Source organism: Cololabis saira, chromosome 16 (genome assembly GCF_033807715.1).
Source record: "Cololabis saira isolate AMF1-May2022 chromosome 16, fColSai1.1, whole genome shotgun sequence".
Taxonomy (NCBI): Eukaryota; Metazoa; Chordata; class Actinopteri; order Beloniformes; family Belonidae; genus Cololabis; species Cololabis saira.
The window spans coordinates 16,187,148-16,212,946 of NC_084602.1; the positions used below are offsets into that span (position 1 = coordinate 16,187,148).

A 25,799-nucleotide genomic window follows, 5' to 3' on the forward strand; every position below is an offset into this window, starting at 1 on the left:
CACACGCAGCGTTAGCTCAGGCTCGACGAGTCAGCGCTGCTGGGAAGTGACGTCCTGCAGTGAGATCAGAGAAAATAAAACGGTTATTACTGTTTCAGACTGTGAAAGAGGGCGGCCAGGCGCCGTCAGGAAAGAAAAAGCAAGAGAGGAGCGAGATGACGGCTTGTGCGCCGCGGAGGGCAGCGTTTAATGTGAGTATGTGATGTTCTGTTACGTGTGCACGCCGACTCGTGTTTGTGGATACAGATACAGATGTTTCCAGCCACACTCACTGACATCCTCTACGTGCCTCATGTCTCCAAAGTCTCCACATTCCCGAGATCCCTGCAGCGTGCCGTTCATGCTGTGTCACACCCAGCTAAATGAGCAGGAAAGTGGTTTGTGGACGACCTCTGCTGTGTTATGTCCACGTTTTAATGTGCCAATTCATGTCTTGATCAGTGCCAGAAAACAGAGAAGGTGTGCCTTCGTTGTAGTCAGATGTCAGGTTATGTATGCTGAGCTGACAAAAAAAAGAAAAAGCAGGATAAGTGACTTGCATGTTTCTGCTAGGAAGATTAAAAGTTAATGAAAGGCCCAGCTTTATAAGCCTAATTAATTCAGCATATTGCTCCTCTCTAGTGAATGATCTCATCCCAGCCTCAGTTTCAAATTCAGTTTTTATTTGCAAGTGTCACTCGGCCTCTTTTAGGCTGCACCTGTGGATGTTTCAGTGCTTTTCCCTTCTTTTTTGAGTGATAAGAGAGGGAGAGAAACTCCTCATCCTTTTTTGCATTGGTGCAGACTTTAGTCTTGATGCTGCGTATGATAATCTAAATCTACGATGCCTTTTCTTGTTTGATTGCCCTCAAATATGATTGTCACCGAAAGTTTAAATGATCTCTGAGCATTCAGCATTTTTCTCTTCCTGGAAGATGATCAGAATCAGAATCAGAAAGGGGTTTATTGCCAAGTTTGTTAAACACACACAAGGAATTTGTTGTGGTGATTGGTGCAATACAATACAAATATAAAAGCAAAATGATGGTTTGCTGCTGTCGTTCCAGGTTTTAATAATGCATAATTTGTGTAGTTTCATCGGTCTCCAGCTGTTTTGTTTGCTTCATGCATACAAATAGTTGAACAAAAGCCACACAACAACAACAACAAACAAACCAAACAGAGAAGTCTTTTAACACGGTTTTTCAAAACCACTCCATGTAATAATACCACTTTTGTACACATCATATACATACATATATGTATACATGCATACATGAACTTTCTTTTGATGCTGACCATGTGGTCATGTGTGGTATTGCTACATAACAAGGTTTATAGGAACAAGAAATTACTCCCTGTATCAGTATTTTTTTTATTTCCTTTCTTTTGGCCAGATGATGCAATTGGCCCATTTTTCTCAGAAGAGATGTCAGGAATCCAGGAATTATTATTATTATTATTAATATTTTTTTTCTTCAAAAAAAGGGGTGGAGTCAAATATTTTGCTTTCCACTTTTCATTTATAAGCAAAAATAATTCAAAAATTGAAAAACAACAAGTAAACATAAACTCCTGTATAATCGCTTATCCTACCTTTAAATGTTGCACTTCACCTACTGCCTAGACGTGAGCCAGTTTTGATTGGACGGTGTGACTGGTATGTGAGGAGAGCGGGACTTCTCATTGGTGGGCATGACCGTAAGGAGGACATTGTGACTAACTATGTTTGATTTAAATTAGATGAATAGCTCAAATATAATTGGAAGTCTCGATAGTCCACGTCTAAAGAACTGGTTCCAGTGCTCTTCAGAGGAACAGCCCTCTACTTCTACTGTCTGCGGCTCGTCATCCTCACAAAACCCAGTTTATACCTCCATATATAGTTGTTATTTTTATCAAAACTGTCACACTGAATGTGTGGGTCTCATAGCTTTGGAAGATGCAATTGTCCGACTCGAGGCCTGGAGGCCCAATCCAGCCTTCCAACCTTTTGTCTGGCTGTGAGAACATTCAGGGATAACTATCAACTTACAAAAGACGCACATGGAGCATCATGACATGTCCCACAGTGCTCCTTGATTTTGTTACCTGCACCATGATGGCCTCTATCCACTGGATGGCAGTGTCACAAATTAAGCTGTTGGTGGTTATTTCATGGATTTGAAACAAACATGTTTCTGCATAATGCAGAGTTTTGTTTTTTTTTGCAGCCTGAGGGCAAAATTGTCCTTCAAGTGTCCGCCAGACCTCTTCAGTAGTAATTCATTTATTTCTATTAATAATGGTTAAATACAGATGCTGCAAATATGTATGTAATGTGAATAACCCCTTAATGTCCCACTGAAATAATTCAGAGAAAATTCCACTTTTTAAATTTTGAAGTGCTTGTAATATATTAAAATCAAAAACACCCCAAATTTTGTCGAAAACGTTTCCTACGTGATGATATTTTCTGTATCATTATGAATAAACTGGGTAATTTTCTTTATGAATTTAGTTAGTTATGAAACTTTTTTTATTCACTTATTTATTTATTTATTTTATTTTATTTTATTTTTTTCTTCTTTCCAGTTTTTTTTTTTTTTTGTGTATGTTTTTTGTGCTTTTTTGGGGGGGGGGGGTGGGCGGGAGTAGGCACGCGTGCACAAAGAAAATTGATGACCTACCGTCATTAAGGATGTATCTGATTGCCTTTCTTTTGTGAAATAAAAAGATATTAGAAAAAAGGCCCTAAAATGGTGATTAAAATAGAAATTTGACACTGTATTATGATAAAAGGTGTTTAAAAAAGTAATTAAATAACCCCTTTGGCCATTAGTAATGTGCACTTTTTCAACAAAAGTCAAAATAGTGATGAAAAAAATATGATTTCATAAAATAAATCACAGAATTTAACAGTATTAAATCAGCTTCTGGTAAGACTTAAGGGGAGAAAAGGATAAACATTTGACTTCTGAATCTCTTCATGAGTATTTTAGGGAATTTTGAGGAAAAAGCTGGAAAAACAGCTGGAGATATTGAAAGCAGCCACAATGTAAACAAGGTTGTTTTTATTTCTTCCCCATCTCCATTGGGGCTTTCTCTGCACCTCTCTTAATCTCCTGTTTACCATTTGACGGGTAAACATTGGCACAAGTATTTCAAGAATCTTTTTTTTTTTCTGCAATAAATGAGAAAAGCGAAAAGCCAGCAGCAGCAGCAAACGAGGCCGGTGGGGTGCGTCTCTCTCCCTAATCCCCGCGGTCCTCCCCTCCTGTGTTGGAATTTCCCGCACGGACCGAGAGGCATCCAGGCTGATTTATGGTTCCACGTTACACCGACGCGGAGTCTACGGCGTAGGGTACGCGGCGACACACACCGTATGTGCTTTTTATAAAACTAAACACGGCCAGTTTTCCCTCAGATATCGCGGTGTACAGATATGGAACTCCAAATATCACATTATCAAAAGCTCTGCTTCTCTAGAGATTTTTAAAAGAAATGCATCATCTCATTTAATTCACATTTAAAAAATGTCATAAGTTTTCTTTGTTGATTTTTTTTGTTTGTTTTTTTGTGTGTTGATAATCTGTAATTATGGAATCTAACCTTCTTTGTTTTTTGTTTATAGTCTTCGTCTTGTTGTGTTTTTGTTTTTTTGCAATTACTTACTTCCTAAATTGAGGGGAGGTCCGCTGCATAAGCCTGTTGGCTTTTTGACCTCTCCTGTCAGATTTGTTTTACTATTTTGATTGCAAGTGTTACTTTTATTGTGTGCAAACTAATAAAATTAAATAAAAAAATAAAAAAATCCGTTGCGCGTCGCCGCGTACCCTACGCCGTGGGCTCTGCGTCGTTTTAACGCGGGACCATAAATCAGGCTCTAGGCATCATGCTCCGTAAATTACGGCGCCTGGCGTGTCGCAGGAAGCCCTTATAAGGGCAGGGAAGTGGGCGGGGCCAGGGTGGTCACAAGACAGCCGGAGAGACGGGGCTCCATGTTCAGCTGAGGCCGCAGTGCATCTGTGCGTCTGTGCGTGCAGCCGCACTGCAAGAATGTGCAGCAGACACACGCTGCACCGCTCACACACTTCCACAGCGGAGACCTCCTTTTTATATATTTATTTATCTTTTCTCGGGAGGGAGGGAAGGAGGGCGTGAAAGGGGTGGGAGGGAGGAAAAAAAAGAAGTGTCAGTGCAGGTGAGGTCAGCAGTAGCATGAGTGGACCCGGGCGATGTGTGCAGGGACCAGCGCAGCCCCTGCTCCGGGCCGGGGAGCGAGCCCAGCCCAGCCGGCCTCCACCCAGGCGGGACTGAAGCTGTGAGTAGCGGGGAAGGGGGGGTGGTGGGGGTCTGTTGTTGTTGTTTTTGTTGTGACAGACTCGCCTGTTGTCGTGGCCGCAAAGTTTTGTTTACCTGGTCCCGGGCGCGCCGCCGAGCGGAGCGGGGGCGCGCCTCCGCCCGCAGGTGTCGTCACGCACGCCGCGGCCGCTTCCTGCACTCTGCTGCGGGGAGAGGAGAGAGGACAGCTCGCTGTTGCAGAGAGGACTAGTCGGCATTAAAGCCTGAATTATGGTTCTGCGTTAAATCGACGCAGAGCCTACGCCGTCGATTTAACGCAGAACCATAAATCAGCCTTTAGTGACTGGATAATCCGTGTTCTGCAACAAAGGGCTTCTCGTAAATAGCGCTGAGCTGGCTGGCCACGGAAAGTGATGTGTAGGGAGGGAGGGATGAGGGATGGGGGGCTCCAGGAGCAGGCTTCTGGCATGCTTCGGCATCGGACCTGCCACAGTGCAGCCCGCTGATTTATATCTGGCCACGGCGATGGATTAGGACGGCTCATTGATGGTGCCTGACATTTATTTTGTAAGCCAATTGAACGTGTTATGGTTTATCCGTGCACTGGCTGCCCCGTAATCAGCAGTCACGGCTTTCTTCTGACCTATATATATATATATATATATATATATATATATATATATATATATATATATATATATATATATATATATATATATATATATATATGTATGTGTGTGTATGCATGCATGCATGCGTGCACCTTTTGCGTCTAGGATGCTCCTGCAAGGGGGGTTTTGCAACGCGTCTGCAGGCGTGATTTAAGATCACATGGCACGACCGATGCGCACAGGCCGTCATTCAGAGGAGCCTCTGAGGCCAGTGCAAGATCTGAACAGCTGCAGCTGTCTATTTTAAGAAGCATGAGTTTCCCCCCCATGCCTGCAGAGTGGAGGGTGACAATTGTCAGCTACTTCCCAAGTTGCCAGGGATGGATTTGGCCCACGTATCTGCTCAAGTCCACGTTCAGGAGAGAGTCGGGGATTGCCAACTTGTTTTGTGCAACATGAGTCTGACTGGGAGTAGGGCAGCAGCGTCTTTGATTACAGTCTTAATGCATTTTCTTTTCAGCTGCTAACTGCAGCGCCGGGTCGTGTTTGCATCACAGAGATGGAACAATGGAAATCTGAGCAGAAACAGCCAGGATCTGTGTGGATCTTGAGATTTGCCCAACTGCGCTGCTCTGAAACCCAACCATCATGTATCTGTTATCACAGCAGGTCGTCCCGGCAATCGTCACCATCCAAACCCCGCAAGACCATTTTGACTTTTTCCCTTGCTGTCTTTTTTTTTTTTTTGTTTTGTTTTTTTTGCACCCCTCCCTTTTGCATAGATCGTTGCACCGTGACTCATGTTTGCTCACTTTCAGTTGCCCTTCCTTTTTGGAGACGGCAGCGGCGGTTCAAAGGGCACGGGTTCCCTTTTTTCACCTCTGATGACTCACGCAGTAGTAAAAAGAGTGGTTTCTATCACTTCCAGCCTGTTGCCTGTGTGGACAGCTTTGGTGGAATAAAGAGAGAAAGCTTCCTTTTTGTCACGGGTCACGTGAGCTACGAGGGGTTTGATGAGGGGGGATAAAGCTGCAAGTGAGCTAGTCACTGCTGAACATTGTCTCTCTCTGTGTGTGTGTGTGTGTGTGTGTGTGTGTGTGCGCGTGCACGCCTCGTGTTCGTCTAGTGGCCCATCATTTTACATAATGTGGCGATACCCTGTAATGACATTTCCAGTAACTATTGATTGAAGTTATTAGTATAAAGTACCTTCCTGCTCCGACTTGTGCAGGTCATCTGTTGTATGTTTCGGCGTGCACAGGCTGCATGTGTCATGTGAACACATCCTAAAGCTCTGCCCCCTCCCCTACATCATTCTCACACCCGATTACCTTTCAGCAGAGGTCTTTTGTTGAAACGGCACACAGCAGTTTTGTTTTTGTTTTGTTTAAATGGTCAAGGCTGGGATTCTAATGGGACTCCCCCCCCCTTTCCTCCTCCTCTGGGGACCCCTTTGGACTGATTACTCAATGCTTGACCTCTGTCTCCTTTTCTCTATACAGGGTGTTGCCCACGAATGAGGAAAAGCATGCTGATATCTTCCGATCTGTGCCCCCCCCGGCCGGAGACCTCGGGGTAGGTCACGCAGAACTTCAGGGGGAAGTAGGAGATTCTTTGTTGAGCCGACTCCTTTTTCACACTGATGTCAGTCCTTTTACAACGTGATTTTACTGCAAAACCCAAAAGGAATATACTGGAGGCAAGTTTTATTTTTGGACCGCTGAAGTGAGAAGGCTTCCAGCGGAGTGCTGGCCCCGGTTGCGGTAATCGGCTGCTGTGGTGTATTCATGCCCATCATGAGCGTACCAGCCCAGCAGAAACCAAGTGCCAAAAGAACAGGCAAGCGCATAACGTTCTTCACCGATCCAAGTGGAGCGATGAAGGAAACGTCTCAGCTCCCCGACGGGGCGTATTACGTCCCGAGCGGCGCTGCATCGGAACCTGTACAAAGCGAGGCTGCAAGTACTGTTACCTCTAATCCAGAGGCCACGCACATGTACCTCAACTCCGTCATCTTCAGCCCGGACAAGGGCGACCAGAGCCGGGGTCACTATCAGCAGACGGTGCCCATGAAGTGGGCCCCCCTGGAGCCCAGCCAGCAGCCGCCGGCGCTGTCCCAGCAGCACAGGGGTTCCACTTGGACCACCTTGCCCAACTGGGGGCCGAACTTTGCAAATTACATCGGAGGGCTCAACGCGACGGACTCGAGGACGCAAAATGCATTTGTGAAATCGCTTCACGAGGCGTCCGGCTTGCAGGCGCATCAACAGCCTCCTAGCAGAGCGACGGACAAAGCCGCGGTGGAGGGGTACAGGGACTCGGGCAAACCTCGAGGCTTGGAGTGGGAGCAGCAGCAGCAGCAGCAGTCGCAGGGCTTCCCAGAGACACTGAAACCCGGAGCGCTGAACGCCCAGCAGCAGGCCGTGTCCCAGCCTGGAGGGAGCTCCGTTCTGCAGCCCTTCCAGTTGGCCTTCGGTCAGCCCAAGCAGCACCTGCCAGCTTACTACCAGACCTTCCACGGGAACAGGACCACGCTACCCAACCCGCCCAACTACTCGGCAGCCAACGCTAAGCAACCGCGTCTGGTGCAGCAGCAGCAGCAGCAGCAGCAGCAGCAGCAGCAGGAACAAATCCAGCGCCAGCAACAACAGCATGCCATCCAGCAGCAGATTCAGCACCACCAACAAATGCAGCAGCAACAAATCCTCCAGCAGCAGCAGCAGCAGCAGCAGCAGCTCCAACAGCAGCAACAATTACAACACGAGCAGCAGCAACAAAAGATGCGGCAGCAGCTCCAAATTCAGCAGCAACTGCAACATCAGCAGTTGCAACAACAAAACCCCCATGTGCTTGACTATTACTCCGCCGCACAAAATGCACACCCTCACCCGCAGCCCGCCGGGGTCCACTCCCAGGAGTCCTCGGCCCCAGCGCCCCCCAAGATCCAGGAGCCCATCATCCAGGACATCACGCCGGAGCCGCCGCTGCCGTCCGACCCGCCGCAGCACCCGCTGCTGCGGTCCGAGCCGCCGTCGCAGCTTCAGGCGCAGCTCCAGTCCCACACGCAGCCGCGCCGCTCTCGGCGGCTGTCCAAGGAAGGAGGGGCGCCGTCCGACAACCCCTTCCTCGCCTCGTCCTCCGATCACGGGCCCACGGGGCCCGAGAACGGGGCCCGGGACATCCAGGCGGCGCCCACGGGGGTCATCCAGAGCACCAGCAGGAAACGGCGCGTGTCCCAGGAGGTCAACCTGGAGATGCTCGCCAAAGAGGCGACGGAAAGGACGTCCCCGTCACACGAAAAGGTAAATCCACTTTTCAAAGTTTGGAACTGTGAAATCTTTTGCCTGTTTTTGGTCTGTTTTGCTCACTCATCTGTTTTCTATCAGCCGGAAAGAACCGCACAGAAAAGGACTGGATGTTCTGAGTCCTAATGACTGCACTGCACTTTCAATCTTAACTCGTTGCTACAAGTTTGAAGCTTTTAAATTGCGAAAAATTTCAACTGGAGCGCAGGAGTCTAATTTCCTCTCGCGTTATCCCTGGATATAATTGCGTTGGGACGCTAAACTCCCAGAGCAGGAGCGCAAAATGGAGCAAATGCTCCAATGTGACTGCCTGAGGAGAAAAAAGACGGAGTGCCAGAGCTTGTGTTGTTTGTGATGAGCGTGTTGCTAGAAGATGCCGGGTGTCATCAGCAGCCAGCGAGGTGTCGACCACAAGCGGAGCTGCTCGGTTCTGCCGCGGGGGGAGGATCTGTCGTGTTGCAACCGGTTAAACAGCTTCATGTTTGATTCTTTCCTCTTTTTTTAATCCCTCAAAAGATATGTGAAATGTATAACCCCCACCCCCGCGTATGGAGTCACATGCTTATCTGTGTTCATGTACTGAATGTCTTGATTGTGCAACAAGTGCTGTTGCCAAACAGCAGTTAGTCAGTGTGTTTGTAGTCCGGCGTGGTGGTTAGCTGATCGCAGCGCCCGTGTGTTTGGTTACATGCCTGCAGGCACCCCCCCCGCCCCCCGACCACCCTTTGCGAGGAGGTGTGGGGGTGGTGGACTCCAGCGCGGCCCGTGCCTCTGCACAGCGAGGGGAGGGAGGGGGTGCAGCGCTCAGCAGAATCTCTCTCCACCGCTCTGGCGGAGGAACTGGAGTTTTCCACCAGCGGATAATGAGCGCAGCTCCGGCGCGGCCGCAGAGCCGCGTGCCTCTCCGCCCCATGACGGCTCCGTCTGCACGGAGACGGGGCGAGCAGCATCAGCCCTGTGATGTGGTGACTTAGATGCTCGCTTTCGCTCATCAAGGCTCCTCCAAAGGAAAGAAATGTGAAGAATGCAAAAAGAGGACAGTCGTCTTGACGTCTTTGTGAACTCTGCAGGCCGAGACGTCGTTCTGGTTGAAGTTTAAATCTTTCATGTCACGGTTCTCTTCGGGGATTGTTTTAGTTTAGGGATGTGTGTGGTTGTCTCTCTTTCTTCTCTTCACTGTTGTAATTACAGTTTACAAGGCTGCTCGAGTTAATTAATAGCTACACAAGTACGTTTTAGATTCAGATAGTTTCTGTGGGTTTGAGCTACGTTACGAGGATGTCAGGGGATTCCTCCCCGTGCTCGGTGTGTCACTCAAATCAGTTGTTTCTGTCTGCTGGTGGAGTTTTAGTGTGATGAACTGCAAAGCTGCAGCTTCTCCATCACTCTTGCAGGTTTTTGCAACCCGTGTTGAGTAAATTCAGCTTATTTCATTTAGGGAAAACATGTTTGTGTGTCTCAGGAGCCCCACCGGCCGTGGAGTCCCACCGACCCCGAGTCTATGGACGCCAAGCGGCCCCGGGACGACAGCCTCCTCCCGCTCGTCATCCCCGTGTCCGTCCCGGTGCGGAGGCAGGAGCCCTCGTCTCCCGGCGCGGACGAGGCAGCTCTGGCATCCAGCTGGACTCCCAGGCACGCCAACCAGGACCTCTGCCGCGCGGATCACAAGCCCTCCGTGATCGTCAGCCGCAGACGCTCGCGCAAGAATTCGGCGTCGGAGAGCTCGGAGCAGGTGGGCGCATTTAATGTTCCTCTTAACGGGACGTCTTCATTTGGCCGGGGACGGGTCTGGTGTCCCGCCGGCTTCTTCGACCGCCTGGTTGTTGCATGCTTTAAGTGCAGCTATAAATCCTTGAATTCACGCCACGCAGCCCCACCAACACGCTCTCCCTTCCCCCCGCCAATCTCCCATGTCTCCCCTACCCCCATTTCAGTCCTGCACACTTTTCTCCCCCTTTCCCTCTTTGATTTCGGGGGGGTGGGGGGGCCTGTGAACTGGTTGCCCTGTCCCAGATCAGTCAGATTAGCAGGGTTTAGCACTTTGACTCTGTACATTATGTACCGTACATCTCAGGCTTGTTCCTCCCTTCCTGGGTGGTGTGTTTTTGTGTTGTTTTTGGGCGTTCTGATGGTTTTTGTGACTTAAATCATCTCTCACTGCTATCGTTGCAAAACCCAGAATGACGGCGCAGAAGGGGAGAAGGATGACGATGGCAAGAAGTCCAAGCGGCGGCCCCGGCCGGAGCCCCTCTTCATCCCGCCTCCAAAAGCCGGTTTATTCATCGCCCCGCCCGTCTACTCCAGCATCACATCCTACCAGAGCCACCTGCGCTCCCCGGTTCGCCTGGCGGACAACCCCATCACCATCCCCCCGTACACGCCTCCGCCCATCCTCAGCCCCGTCCGCGAGGGCTCCGGCCTCTACTTCTCCACGTTCCTGTCGAGCAGCGCCAGCAGCACGGGCCTGCCGCCGCCGGCCACGCCCAAGTCGGCCTCGCGCAGCCTGTTGCGTTCCAGTGAGTTTAAAAGAAAGAAAAGCATGACTTGATTAACTAAATGATGCAGAATTTGAATAAAACTGAAATGAATTGGTTTGGATAGTTCTCAGTTAATCCCCGAAGGCAGAATCGGTGGTCGTCATTGGTCACAACCTGCTGCCAACAGTCCAGTATCCGGGATGCAGGGATGCTCCTTCACTGCGTCATGAACAGGATGTTACCACCTGTTGTGAATAAGCAGCAGTCTTCTGCCCAAAAGGAGAACTTGTCTGGACTTATTCTGACATTATTTGTGTCTTAACCCTTGTGCTGTCTTTGGGTCAAAATGACCCAATTCTTCTATCCTTCTTTCCTCCTGCCATGCTCTCTCCTTCCTTCTTCCTTTCCTTTTTTCCTCCTTTTTTACCCTCCTTTACTCCTTTTTCTTCCTATTTCCCTTTTGTCATTTGTTCCTTTATTACCTTATTTGCTTTTCCTTCCTTCTTTCCTTATTTTCTCCATTCCTTCCTTCTTCCCTCCCTTCTTTCTTTCCTTTTCTCCATTCCTTCCTCCCTCCCTTCTTTCCTTCCTTTCTCCCTTCCTTCCTTCCTCCCTCCCTTCTTTCCTTCTTTCTCCCTTCCTTCCATCTTTTCTCCCTTCTTTTTTCCCTTCCTTACTCCCTTTCCTACTTCCTTCCTTCTTTTCTCCTTTCTCCCTCCCTTCCATCTTTTCTCCCTTTCCTACTTCCTTCCTTCTTTCCTTCATTTCTCCTTTCTTCCTTACTTCCTTCTTTCCTTCCTTCCTTATTTTCTCCCTTCACCCTCCCTTGACCTAAAGACAACACAAGGGTTAAAGAGCTTATTTAATTCATCTTGGATATAAATCAACTTTTCCAATGTTATAGTTGTAACTACGGCAAAGTGATAGAATAAGAGGAGAGTAGTAGTAGTAGTAACCCACCCAGACCAGTGCAGTAGAACATTTTAAAAGTATTTTCAAACAAAAACTACAATAAAAGACACAATATTACTGTTTTTATCCAACAAGAAAGATGCATTGCTTTTCATTTTTGTTTTGTTTTTCAGCATGCTGATTAAGTTGCATTTGTCGTTGTTTTTCAGACAGCTGCGACATCACGCCGCCGGTTTTGTCTGCTATAAGCGAGGCCACTCCAGTCAGCCTCGAGCCGTGAGTTTTTCCTCTTTTCAAATACATGCTTTTTTTAAATTAATTTTTTTCCCTCAATGATGGAAAAATATCTCAGCTATCAATTATTAGACACAAAACGCTTGTTTGAAGCGACTGGAAGGAGGACGGGCGACTGTTAACGTGCTGTTGAAGGCAGCCTCCTGGGTTTCCTCTGGAATATTTACCCCGTCGTTCACCTCTGGCATTAGTGGCTGTTGACTATAATTAAAGTGTCATTTCTGATCATTTTCACCATATCCTTTGTTTCCTGCGGCTGCTTTAGAGCAAAAACAACCCTGTGTTTTAAAAGTTGACGATTTCAGACGTGAATGAACATTTTAATATTCCTCCTAACTTCATATAGGTTTTGACTAACGTGACCATAATAAAAACCTTTTTTTTTAATGCATATTTGAAAAAAATAGAAAATGATCCTAGAGATTTAATAAAACCAATTAATCTACGTTACTATTTAAAAAAGACTTAGATGATAACTTTTTTTTGCTTTTTAACAAAATATGGATGGATGTAGGAAGAGATGAAAACGCCATTCTGATGTCGTTAACACGTAGACAACCATTTCCATTCACTTCTCGAGGAGAAACATGCCCACTTTGAGCCTAAATGAGAGGATGATGCCACTCTCTGTGGCTTCTTGAAGCTGTATCCAGGCTTACATGTTTATTTTCCTCTCCTCTGAGGTTCTGTTTTCACACTTCTGCTCCTCATGCTGATGGAACAGGAGCTTCTTGTTTTGTGATGCAATGTTAATGACGGGAGAGAGACAAGGCCGATGAATTGAGGGGGTTTGAGTCTGGTGGGGAAACCCGTGCAAGCGCTGTTGCCAGTCAGTCATGCAGTGCAAAGCCAATATGACTAAGATGATTTTCGATAACGAGACGAGCAGGTTGCATAGGGCACAAGATGCTGAAAAACCACGACGCACAACTTAATTTTAGGCTGGTAGGCAGTCCAGATCTAGTGGTCCAATGCAGTCGAAACGATCACTTAGACCTAATTTAATGCATGATTAAAAAAAAAAGCTGATTTTATTTGGTACAATTTTCAAGAATGTCAGCTGTAAATGTATGAAGATATCATCTGTAGTAAACCAAATAAGGCCTTCCTCGAGCCGTTTTACCACCAGCTGAGATATTTCATGAATATAAACTCGGCCTGAGATAACTGGGATGCATTTGAAATATACAGCAGTGCAGAAGGGGACTTTGTGTGTGTCGATGCTTTAGCAATGACATGCAGCTTATCTGCTGCGGCCGCGGCGCGCTAACCGTTCCCTGTCGGACGGCAGCTGCTCAGCGGTAAGTCAGTTAAAAGCTGCCGAGGCTTCCTGTAAACCAGGCTTTCACTTTGTGCCGGTGTACTCCCAAACACACAGATCAACTTTAAGCAGACCACCGTCCAGAGGAAACGCTGCCAGAACACACACACACTTAGCTGGAAATACCAGGGCTCTCTGGAAGCGGAGGGGAGGGAGGGGATATCCTTGCATTATCTGGTGGCGGCACCATTTTCACATCTACGTTGCAAAGATACGAGGGTCCAGCTGCAGGCCTGAGTCAGAGCTGCATGCGTTCAGTGTTTGCTTTTCCTCGCTGCAGGACTTGGATCCACAAATGTACAATTTCAAGAAGTTAATTCTGTCGAAATTACAAACGTTCAAATGCATTTAAGTCTTTCACATGAATGACCGGCAAACCTGATTCATAGCAAAACTTCCACAATGATTTCTCTTCAGAGAACACGGCCCGAAATGGGAGAAGAAGAAAGAAAAATCAGATGGATTAGCAGAAATTCACTTCCTGTAAAAATAAACACTGACATCACTGGCTGTTAATGCTCCGCCGCTAACGCTGATGGTCTTCCCCAGACGGATAAATATCGGGTCACGGTACCAGGCGGATGTGCCAGAGCTGAGGCCGAGGGCTGCCGTGGAGCAAGATCACCACCGAGCTGAGCTGGTTTGGGCTCCTCTGGCTGAGCTGGAGGCAAAACCTGACTTCCACAAGAAAGGTAAGGAAAGACTGGGTTGTTTCATCGCCAGGAAAGTAAACACTAAGTCCAACTTCTTGTATATTTATCGCCACAAACAAATTCTGAAAGTCTGAAATGAAGTCTCATTTCTTTAACAATAAAATCTTCTTAAAGCCAAAGGGCAAGGGAAGTTTATTTGTGCAGCAAATTTCATGTAGAAGACAGTTTTACATAAAAAAAATAGTAAAGCAGAATAAAAAATGTAATAAAGACAAATTTAAAAAAAGGTCAAACAGAAGAAATGCAAGAAAATAAAGGAGTACATTGTAGGCCCTTTTATTTAAATGCAGCAGCAAATAAAAAGGTTTTCAGGTTATATTTAAAGAGGCTGAGACTTTCAGCAGCTGTGATGCATTCTGGGAGTCTGTCCTCCAGGTGATGAGTCTAAAAGCTGAGCACTGCCTAAAGCCTGAATTATGGTTCCGTGTTAAACCAACGCAGAGCCTACGCCGTTGCCGTGACGCCGTCGTGAACCCTTCGGACTTCTCCGTCACTCCATTTCGCCGCGGTGCAGTACCCCCCAGAGCGCTAGTTGATACTTTGTTTAACCTCCAGTTTTTCTGGTCAGTGAATCAAAGAGATAACTATTGTGCAAAAAAACAAAATAACCCCAAAAAAAAGAGACACACACGAAGAAAAGAGGGCTGAAAGGTCTTAGCGAGGACTCTGGTCTCCTGGTCAGATTTCTGGCTTGGCTCTGGGTTTTTAGCTTCACTGCTTGAATCTGAGTGCTGACGTTTAATCCTTCCTCCTCATCTCCAAACTCTATTATTTCTGTTTTGATCAATGCGTTTAATCGATGTTTGAATTGGATTTTAGTCTCCTGGTGGGATAATTGTATAGATGTGTGTGTCATCAGCATAGTTATGGTAACATATTGGGAGTGGGAGCATACAGATGTTGGACTACAAAACTGAACCTTGACAAAAAAAATCATGAATTAAATGGGACATTTAAAAAAAATAATAATAATAATTTAATTTTGTGTGCTTTAAATAATCGACCTTAAGCACAACTCTGGTACTTGGTTTGGGGGTTATTTATAACTCATTCAGGAAGACGTTCAGAGTACTACGAATCAGTATGATCTCAGAAAAATGTGTCATCTTTTGAAAAAAGGCCATACTATGACTCACTTTAAACATGTGTTAATATTGCATCATCATATTGCCGCTTTTAGCTCTCCATTTAAAACTGCTGCCTTTTTTGTTCTTTTCCCACTGTGTTTTGCTCACGATGGACGTTTCTCTCAGTGGAAGACCTCATGCACCTGGCCTGTTCCAGTGTTTTGTCCGGCGGAGGCACCAACCAGGAGTTGGCCCACCATTGTCTGCACGAGTGTAAAGGCGACATAATGGTAAGTGTGGTAGAACGATCCACACTGAGCACCTGTGCAGACGCTGCCATGGAGAGTAGAGAAATGACCTGGAGCTGTGCTCACTGACTCTTAAAGACGTCCTCGCGCGCCGACTTTGCAGATTTAGAGGGACACAGAATTAATATTTTGAAGACTGGAGGTTTCTAGCTATTAATTGATGTCCGAAAAGTGAATGGATATTGATTTATTAGTCTTTTCATTAGGTGCTGCTTTCATTTCTGGCTTTGGCTGGGTTAATATGTCTACAGATCAGCATCTCCTCTTCATTTTATGTTTGTGAGGCTTTTATATATCTGCTTTCCTTTGTGTGCATTTATGGGGCTGTAAAGTTGCACATGTTTTTTTTCTTTTTCCCATGCTCAGCCAAACACAACAAAGGGGCTAGTTAGTGTGTTTTCAGTATGCATGTGTGGAACATTCCCACATTTATTCTGTTAAATGCTTTTTTTTCCTCCTCACATAGTACCGGTTCACAATAAATGGTCATCTTGAAACACTTTCCTTGAAGAGAAGCCCAACAATTCTCCTTGTGAAAGCGCTCGCTCACAATAGCTTTTTTTTTTTTAATGCACAGAAGTGGCATCACTTTGATTTTTGTCATTAAAAGGTTTGAGTGGAGGATTCTGCAGGTACACTTGTCTCCCAGTGAGCCGTTTCCTCGCTCGCATGTAACGTAGACTCTGAATGCCTTGATCTGAGCTCATTATCGAGCGGAAGTGACTGATCTGTAGATTTTCACTTTTGCTTTGGACTGAAACTGTGGTGGTCTGAGACGACTGCGAGGATACGGCTGTTTGGTTCATTTGCTTGAAGCCGGCTCTGGCGCTTCTGTGCTGGAAATATTCAGATACTTTTGATATTAGCAACGGTTTTAACTGCATTTCTTTGTCACATTTTAATGCACACAGCCCGTTTGCTAAGCCCAAGGACAAAGATATGAGTCAGAAGGAAAGGTTAATGATCATACTAGTGCCGTCACCATGAATGTGACTCGACTGACGGGGCTCCACCCAAACTGCAGCAGTGACACGTCCTGCTCTTCCTAGACCACTGAGTCAGACCGCTGAGTTCATCAGGACTCCACATCATGCCGAGGTGAATTAGCCGAGTAAAGAAAAAACAAACGACGGACTCCTCCAGGCGCGACTCTGCTTTGACGCTCATGTGAGCCGGCTATATGAAGCATTTACCGGCCCTCAAATAAAACCAGCATTGTAATGCTGACTGTGCGCTGCTACGCGGGACAAAAGAGGAACAAGACGCCCCGTGCTTGTATAATGAGGTTAAACAGCGGCTGCTGTTAAACGGTGCGAGGCTGCATCTCAAGTGGCACTTTGTCACTCAAACAAGCTTCACAAATGAGAGGAGAGTCGTATTTATTGAACTGAATGTTGAGTGAATTAAGAGTTCAGCAGTGGGAGGGTTGGGGCATTGGTGGCAGAAGGATGGAAGCAGATTAAAAAGGAGCAAGGACATATATTGTAAAATATGATATTGTTGAAAAGATGACTGAAGTGTTCAAAATGAAAATTGAGGGATTTTAGCTGATTGTGATATCGGAATTTTTTTTAAAAGGTCCAACTAATAACTAAGCACCCACATCCAGAAGCAAACTAGTGAAAGATAGTGGAGTCGGCTCTGCTAGCTAGCTTCATAATACTGGGACGTGTTTGATCAAACAACTGCATCATCTGTAGGCGAGAAGTCGGTTTGCTGCTTTCAGGAACATCTCCAGTTCTAACGAGCGCGGTGGCTCGCAAAAGCGGAAACTATTTGGAGCGCTCACGTTACCTGCTTCCACTTGTGCTGCAGAACAGACTTTGTTTACGGTTGCAGACTACCCCGTACCCGTATGTAGGGCATACTGTGTACTAGATTGAAAGTGTGATGGGTTGCATGAAGTCTTGAAATCGGTTATGCTTTTGTATGATTACGATAACGGGTTTCCTGAATCACTCTTTAAAAATCTCCGATCAAGTGGTTGACTGATATGAGGTTTTATCTAAATCAGGCCAGAAGATGAGCAAATGATGGTGCAGATATTTGATGTTGGGCAGATTTTTTTTAAATTTAATTTTGTTTACATACAATAAGATGAAGCAGTTCAAAATGAAATGATTTAGAAATTTGGTCAACTTAAACTTTTATGTTGCGTGTTAAACAACACAAATCTCTCATACTCTCATGTCTGCTGATGCTGATTTATTAAAAATGGGAAATAATCGTCCATGTAGTGACTCTACCTTTCATTTAAAACAGGTTGTTTAACAGAACTGAGGATGAATCAAAGTTGTTTTAGTTAAAGTACAATTGTACCTAAAGAACAACAGATTAATTAAAAAAAATCTATTCTGGCACACCATCACCATTTTCTCACAACTCTTCATCTCTCCTCACCCGCTTCTGGCCCGGTTATTTTAGCAGAACCAACGATCTTACACTGAACTCCTGGGTCGGTGCCTCCGGTACTAAAGACGTGCCGCGGGACTTGACCCGTGCGCTCTGATGCAGAGAAAGGGCTCGGCTTTGAGAGAGCTTTACGGTGTTACTGGTGGAGATTTGAGGCTGGAGCGACCAGCGCTGGTCCAGCGTTGCCTAGGAAACCGTGAGGGGGTGGGGAGTGGGGGGGGGGCTGTCAAAGCGCCCACTCTCTGCAGCGCCCCCGGCTCAGTGCCGTCTTCCCGCGCACGTCGGATGGTTTCTCTCAAAGAGCACACAAGTTACGTCCCGCTCTGATGGCGACAGACGGACTGTGCTCATGACGAGACCCGCCGACGTTTGCAGGAAGAACGGCGGCGGCGGTTGATTCGGCGTCGACGTAAAAGCACAACTGAAGCCCCTGATGTTTACTGACAAATAACATTCCCTTCCTCTCTTTCCTCTTCCACCCCAGGCTGCTCTGTCCATGCTGATGCTGAGGAATCCCATCTTCCCCAAGTCGTCTCATCTGTCCCATTATCACTACTCGGGTAAGGCCCCCCACCCCTTCTTGGTCCTGTTATACCATCAAACAGTGATGGACTTCTCTAAACTCAAAGCAGCGGCAGCTGCAGGAGCCGGAGTGTGGCTGCGGTGTCCTGGATGACTGGAGGATTGTCAGGGTCAATGTGAAGAGGGTTTGGGGGTTGGGGGGGTTTACAGCATGTGGTTAATCCCTGGCAGAAGACAGGGGAGCCATTGTTTATGCTGTCTGTGTGTGTGTGTGAGGGTTTGGAGGATGGGGGTGGGATTGTGGGCGTCTGCACACGCCCAGAATGTGATGTGCTTCTGCCACATTCACATTCTATCTCTCCTCACCTCTTTCTCTTTTTTTTTTGAACATGTTTATATCTCTTACCCCCCCCCTGCAGGATCAGACAGCTGGACGGCAGCTGAGAGACGCCACTTCAACAAAGGCATCACTGCGTACAAGAAGGACTTCTTCATGGTGCAGAAACAGGTACGTGAGGGGAGGAACTTCTGACTCACTCGGCCCTGAGACGCCGAGCGGCCGGGGAGTCAGCGGGCCTTCCACAGCGAAAAGAAACACCATTTTTTCTCCCATTGAGTGGGTGGAGGAAAGGGAAATACTGTCACCGTAGAACGGTGGCTCCGTTTTCTTAGCGCCATTGACAGTTATTGCTTTAGATAAGTCAGGTTAAATCCCGTCATCATGTCTTTTTTTAAAGTGTAGTTTATTCTTTGCGGCGAGTGTGATTTAAATTTTAAACTTGTGCTTGCGGTTTCTCAGGTGACCACGAAGACGGTGGCTCAGTGCGTGGAGTTTTACTACACGTACAAGAAACACGTGAAGATCGGCCGCAACGGCGCGCTCACGTTTGGCGAGGCAGAACGTTTGGAGAGCCGGACCACCGAGGAGGAGCTGGACCCCAAGGTCGGCACCAAGCGCTCGTCCCTTTTTTAAACAAGTTTGCTGCATCTTCACCCGAGAAACTGGTGTTGGGGAGTTTAGTTTCACCAACTGTGGTGTCCGTGTGGCGTCTGCAGGGCTCTCAGAGGCTGGAGCCGCAGCAGGACGAGGACAGCAGGAAGTGGGAAGGCTCAGCTGACAGGAAACAGGATGCGTGTCCCACCGTGCTCTCACACACGCTGCCGTCGGCCGAGAACGTGAGTGTCAAATCGCCGCCGGAGGCGTGAGCAGATGAGATTCGGCAGTCAGCCCTTTTTGCAACAGCTCGAGCTAGCGGCACCGGCTCGGGTCGGTTCTGAGGCCCAGCAGGTCGTAACATTGTTGCATACGTCTGCTCGCAGGCAACGTCTGCTTCAGGGCTGCAGCTCCAAGTCGGCCCGTATGGTTTATAAGCACTCGCGACAGATGCAGACAGCCACACTGGCAAGTAGGCCTGTGTTGAAAAAATCGATTTCCCAATTCTGAATCGATTCTCATATTAATTCCTAAAAATCAATTCATATGTCTAAAGATCGATTTTTTTTTTTTTTTTTTTTTTTTTTATTTATTTATTTTTTTTTGGGGGGGGGGGGGGGGGGGATTTTATTTTTATTTGCTTTTATTTATTTATGTATTTTTTTTCATCATTACATTACAACTTTTGGTTATTTTTTTGTTTATCCCCAAAAAAGTAATGTTTTGTTGGACACGAGAATAACTGGTGCCATGTTTTTGCCTTTAGATATGTTTAAAGGTATGAAAACATGAAAGTGTTCGGTTATAATTGCATAAATTGTCTATATTTCATTACTTTATATACTGTCTTGGGGTTACATTTGTAAAAAATGCTAATAACCAAATTCTCAAAACTTAAAAACCAAAATAGACCGAAAATGGAACAAATAAAAACGGAATGTGGGAAAAATTTAAACCGATTTCATCCGTCTCTGTTTCCTCCCTGGATGTGTTTGGTAATTCTGACCCACGATGTTTCTGAAAGCAGTTCTATCAGCATTCTGGGAGGTGAATGGTCCTTACAGGATCATTAGCTGCCAATACTTGCTGTTTAATCTCAATATAATACTAGTATTCATATTTTAACTACAGTCATATAATTCATGCAACAACTCAAAAAACTGTTTTATTAACAGTAACCCAAATCAATATCGGAATCGAATCGAATCAAATCTTGATAATCGATTCTGAATCTTAAGAATCGGAATCGAATCAATTCTTGACATTTGAATCAATCCCCAGCCCTACTGGCAAGTGTGGGCTGTACCCTTGACCGCAGCAGTCACGCGGTTCTGGTGACTCTTGTTTGTCCCTGAAACCCCTGATGCAGCGTCTGAGCAGCACACAGCTCCCAACCCCAGCAGCTGTATCACAAAGTACAAGCATGTGGGCCTGCGATAAGACGCAGAAGGAGGTCAATTCTCCAGAACTATTGATTGTTTAAAGAAAAATACCCTCCCGTTTTGTGTATTGATTGTAGATGTTCCTGAACTTAAATCATTACTTCTTGCTGAACTGTTGTCCGTAGTGGATGTTCCCCACACTGGGACTCTTGAACTCCAGCAGACTTGGATGAAGGCTGGATCTGCTGCCCCCCGCTGGGGGCTCGGGGGCGATGCCTCGTCTCGGGGCCTGCTGTCTCTGCATTGTGCAACCCTGCAAATATAAAAAAAAAAAAACATTTTGCAGACAGATGTGCCAGGCTGTGTTTGCAACGTTAACTAACGTCGTCCTGCACCAAGTCGACCGCTTTGCACCTTAATTGCACCTTTTCTCCCCTGTAGCCTGCAACGGTCCTGATCATGAAGGCCCAGGAGGACGACGGGAGAGAGCAGCCGCTGCCCGGGGTCATCCACCCCCCCCATCCCCCCCATCCACCCCCTCCCAGCTCCAAACCACGTTACGAGAGCAGCGCACGCAGGACCATCCCCGCGGCGGCCAAGCCAGTCGCCGGCCCTCCGGAGGGAGAGTTCCCCTGCAAGAAATGCGGCAGGTCAGTGGTCAGGCCTGCGCGTCAGAGCTGACGGCACAGTCGCGGGGAGGTATGCAGAGGATTTGAGGAATCTGGAGGAAACGTTGCAGCAGCTAGTGAGCGTCTCGTAGTGCCTGCCTGGAGGAATTAACTGTCCTGTCATGCTTGGGTTGAATAACAGCTCGTCCTCTGGCAGCGGACTGTTATTGCCAGCCGTGTCCTAGCAACCGCAGCACAGAGTAGATAAAGGCCCGTCCAGCCACCCGGCGATTTGACAAGAGCTGCACTCGCTCGAGAAATGCCCGACCAGCTCAGCGTCCCCGAGAGGAGTTACTTTACATGATCTTTATTCAAGAATCCAACCAGTCAGTCACTAATTTAAGCAAATAGTCATCAGTAAGTTTAAGATTTTAGATTTCTTTTTTTTCTCACAATGTTTTGAAGAGTGAGTGAAGCATAATAATGAAAGTAAATGTGGGATTTACATCGACTTCATGTCATGAGTCTTAAAACAAAAGAAAGAAATGTTTTCTTTAGTACCGAAGGTTCTCCTGCAGGCTTTGAGGTTAAGTTGCTATGACAACCGTATCTGGGACTCTCGCTCGGTCCGTCTCCCGTTGCTTTCTTGAGTCCCAGTCGCCTGCACCACGATTTCCTCCGCAGCTGCGTAAGTCGGCCGTATCGCCGTGGTGACGTAAACCGACGCGCAATCGTCGCCGCGGGTGACGGAGACGGGAGTCTGGAGTTACGCTGGTGTGTTTTGACTAATGACGACAACTAAAGAGTCAGACGTCACCCATTAAAGATGACACTAGGGCTGTGCGATTAATCGATTTTAAATCTAAATCGGATTTATTAATCAAAATCGATGTTAAAAAAGGAAAATCGTAAAATCGATTTTCCTTTTTTGCAGCTGGCAGCATTACAGACGGAGCTTGTCTAGTCATCTTTGTTTGGTCAAGAAAATTGTAAATGTTGTCACTTTACTAAACTCAAGGAGGATTTACAGTATCTTTCAATTGCACTTCATTCCCAATAGGGAAATTTGTTTGCTATTTTTCTTTAAAAATAAAGATAAAATATTTGAAATAATTTATTCCATTGTCTTTTGTAGTTTTACCAAAAAAATCGAAATCGAAAATCGGGTTTTCAGAGAAAAGAAATCGGGATTTTATTTTTGTCCAAAATCGCCCAGCCCTAGATGACACTGCCTTCATAAAACCCTGTTTGACCTCCCGTTCCCTCCATTGCGCAGGATCTTCTCCAAGGTGAAGAGCCGCAGCGCCCACATGAAGAGCCACGCCGAGCAGGAGAAGAAGGCGGCGGCGCTCCGGCAGAAGGAAGCCGAGGACCGGGCGGCGGCCAAGGCAGCCGCCGAGGCGGCCGCCGCCAGCGTGGCGGCGCGGCAGCAGAACGGGACGCGGCAGGTGGGCGGGGACAGCACCAACGAGGACTCGTCAGAAGGACAGGACGAGGACGATGAGGACTGGCAGTGAGGGGACGCCCGCAGACGGACAGCAAAGTAATTACAAATAAATTAAGAATGACTGAACCCCCCCGATGGACGGTGTATATTTTGTGGGCGGGTGCTTCCGCTGCTCGGTACATCCAGGGACTGATCAAGTCCCGCGTGCTGGTCGTTTGGCAGACTGAGCGGATTTGTGCAACAGCCAACTACCCAGAATCCCCCTTTACTTCCTATTTTTCAAGGTTACCTCTCTTGGTCACAGGGCTCGGTGAAATCAAAGCCATGCTGCTCTTTCGGCGTCGTCCTGTTCTGAAAAAAACTAAGAAACCTTCCTCTACAATCTCAGTCTCACCCTCCTTTCCTTTAATCGTTGCACAATGAGCCACGTTTGCTTCGTCTGCATCCCGACTGTCAAGTGTTGGATGATTTTTTCTTAAACATTTTTTGTAAAACAATGCGAAACGTGAAATCTGACAGCAGGAGCGGTCCAGAAACAAATGGAGCACAGTGCTGTTGCTCGGTCCGCTCCAAGGCGGACAGATGGACGGATGGACGGCACGCGGGAGCGGTTGCTTTCGCCTCTCGGCTGCCAAAAGCTTTCCAGACGCATGAAATGGGTTCTGTGTTTGTTTGGACTTCAGTTCTGTGAAATCCACCCTTTAAAGCCCTCGTCACCTTTTTCTGGCCCCGGTTCTGCCCTCACTGTTGATGCCTTGGATGTTTATGATGCTTTTTATCTCAAAATGACAATCAATTTTTCTGTCTGTGTAGCTATGTATGGTCGTTGTTGTTTTCTGTGAATATACCTGTCGGTGATTATTATTATTATTATTATTATTATTATTATTATATCCTGGTTTTGGCTGCAATTTTATTAAGCGCTTTTTTTCTTTTTTTTTTATTTAAAGAAAAAGCAAAGGTAATGCTACTTGCTGCCTGTTTGTAACTGTGAGATTAAAAAAAAAAAAAAAAAAAAGTTATTTTATGGAAGCCAGAAATGAAGAAAAGGAAGAAGCGTATGTGCAATAGAGCAAGTGGACCCCTCCCCGTCACCTGAGCGGCCGGCGCCGCCCGCCCCGCTCTCTGGAGCGCTCACGAGCAGCTGCTCTGGATGCCTCCGTCAACCCTGTAACTGATTAGAGGTACTGACTCAGACTGTTGAAACCCCGGGTCCCCACAGATACACACACGCGCCTGTGCACACACACGCACACACACGCACGCACACACACACACACACACACACACACACACACACACGTTTTTAGTGCTCACCATTCGCCTGCGAGCTTGTATTTGCTCCAGGGTCTCCTTTTACCGCTGTGCAGGCTCTGCAGACGTCTGCTCGGCGGTGCCCGGTGCATTCTCACCCAGATGTTGCACATCCCAACCACACACTTTGGCTCGCAGTTGTAAATCATGCATTTTCATCCACCCGTCTTCTACCTCGACTTTCCAGCTTCCACACTTTCATTTTCCTCCCTTTATCCACACGGATTTTAATGCATGTTTTTCGGTAATATTCTGAGCAAATTTCTTCTCACTTGCAGCTTGTTTCTGCGGTGTGTATCTGTGGTCACCTTTTTCTACCCCCCAACCCCCCCAGCTGGCCGAGTTGGACCATGGAAACAGCGTTTTCATGAAAAGTCCATCGCTAACGCATCTCCACGTTAAGCTCTCTAAGCCCGGAGCTGGTTTCTGTTGCCATAGCAACGAATGGGCAGAAGGGCAGGACAAAATGCAAGAGGGAGGGGGTGGGGGGGGCAGCTCCAGTTACTCCACAAGTTAAACCTGGGTCTATGCACGGTGTGTGTGTGTGTGTGTGTGTGTGTGTGTGTGTGTGTGTGTGTGTGTGTGTGTGTGTGTGTGTGTGTGTGTGTGTGTGTGTGTGTGTGTGTGTGTGTGTGTGTGTGTGTGTGTGTGTGTGTGTGTGTGTGTGTGTGTGTGTGTGTGTGTGTGTGTGTGTGTGTGAGAGACTGCTTTGAGGTCAAATGTGTTGACTGCGTCAGTCGTTGGAGAGAAGAAAAAAAAAATGGTTCTGCAGACTGTTCACATTTTTTGGTATTTTAATTTATATTTCCTTTTTATTCGGGCTTGTCTTGAGGTTCTTGTTGGGGAGGGGTTGTTGTTACATAAGAAAACAAACAAAATGGTTTCGAAGCAGGATTGTAAACACGTATCTGTAGACCTTTTCCTCGTTTCATCCAGCCGGTAAAGGGAATTTCAAGGCGACAAAAAACGTTTATTTAGCTAAAGATTAGAGATATATATGAAAGGAATTCTATGTTTGCATACTTTCTATGCTATTTTCATATAGGGTTCACACTAATGATTTAAAAAAAAACAAAACAAACAAAAAGGAATCTCAAGTGCTTTTTACTACCGTGTAACTTATTTGTTTTGATTTGATTTTTACCGCCTGTGTTTTTAGTAATGATCTTTTGAAGCACTGTGTATTAAAGGATTACAACATCCAGCAGGTTTTTGAGTGTTTATTTTTATTTTTTTTCCTCCTCCATCATCCTGCTCACAGCGCAGAGATCTGTGCTTTTTAAGGAACTCGGCCGTTTCAAAGTTTCAGCAACAAAATACCAGCAAATCTTTTATTTGTGACTTAAAGGTTGAGTAGGAGATTTTGGGAAAGCCAGAGCAGCACGAGTCTCTTACTTTTTTATTGTGAAGACACAATAAACTTCAAATTATAAATGATTTTTGCTCTCTTAGAGCTCAAGTTCACTGATGTCGCTACATTGCCGTCACACACCTCTGAACTGTGCATAAATTGTGGCTTTATATGATTTTACCTGCTAAAATGTGAGAAGGCTGCCATTCTTTTAACAGCAAATGATAATTTAATCGTATGTCACATGCAATGACAAGTGTTCTGGTTCTGACCAAATACAGGACTGTCTCAGAAAATTAGAATATTCTTTATTTTCTGTAATGCAATTTAAAAAAAAAACAAAAATGTAATACATTCTGGATTCATTACAAATCAACTGAAATATTGCAAGCCTTTTTATTATTTTAATATTGCTGATTATGGCTTACAGTTTAAGATTCAGATTCCCAGAATATTCTAATTTTTTTAGATAGGATATTTGAGTTTTCTTAAGCTGTAAGCCATGATCAGCAATATTAAAAATAATAAAAGGCTTGCAATATTTCAATTGATTTGTAA

At 46.3% G+C, this 25,799-nt stretch overlaps 1 protein-coding gene across 2 annotated transcripts; it reads left to right on the plus strand.

The window, feature by feature from the left end:
- Positions 1-18: 18 nt before the first annotated feature.
- mideasb (mitotic deacetylase associated SANT domain protein b) lies at positions 19-25,088 on the plus strand. 2 transcript variants are annotated; one of them, XM_061743212.1, is made up of 13 exons: positions 19-191; positions 6,377-8,176; positions 9,642-9,911; positions 10,359-10,695; positions 11,778-11,844; positions 13,733-13,875; positions 15,150-15,253; positions 18,168-18,243; positions 18,625-18,713; positions 19,005-19,148; positions 19,262-19,381; positions 20,963-21,171; positions 22,406-25,088. In XM_061743212.1, exons 2-13 carry the CDS (start codon positions 6,662-6,664, stop codon positions 22,644-22,646), a joined length of 3,315 nt encoding a protein of 1,104 aa, XP_061599196.1. In that variant the 5' UTR covers positions 19-191; positions 6,377-6,661; the 3' UTR covers positions 22,647-25,088. The 2 variants fall into 2 exon arrangements, with proteins under 2 accessions (XP_061599196.1, XP_061599195.1); XM_061743211.1 differs by lacking the exon at positions 19-191 and adding an exon at positions 4,125-4,282.
- The last annotated feature ends 711 nt before the right edge of the window (positions 25,089-25,799 follow it).

Excerpts from the sequence above, each read along its gene's own strand:
- mideasb (XM_061743212.1), top strand. The coding sequence starts at position 6,662 with ATGCCCATCATGAGCGTACCAGCCCAGCAGAAACCAAGTGCCAAAAGA. Across the intron at positions 8,177-9,641 it reads CGTCCCCGTCACACGAAAAG|GAGCCCCACCGGCCGTGGAG; the intron begins GTAAATCCACTT and ends TGTGTGTCTCAG. Across the intron at positions 18,714-19,004 it reads TCTTCATGGTGCAGAAACAG|GTGACCACGAAGACGGTGGC; the intron begins GTACGTGAGGGG and ends GCGGTTTCTCAG.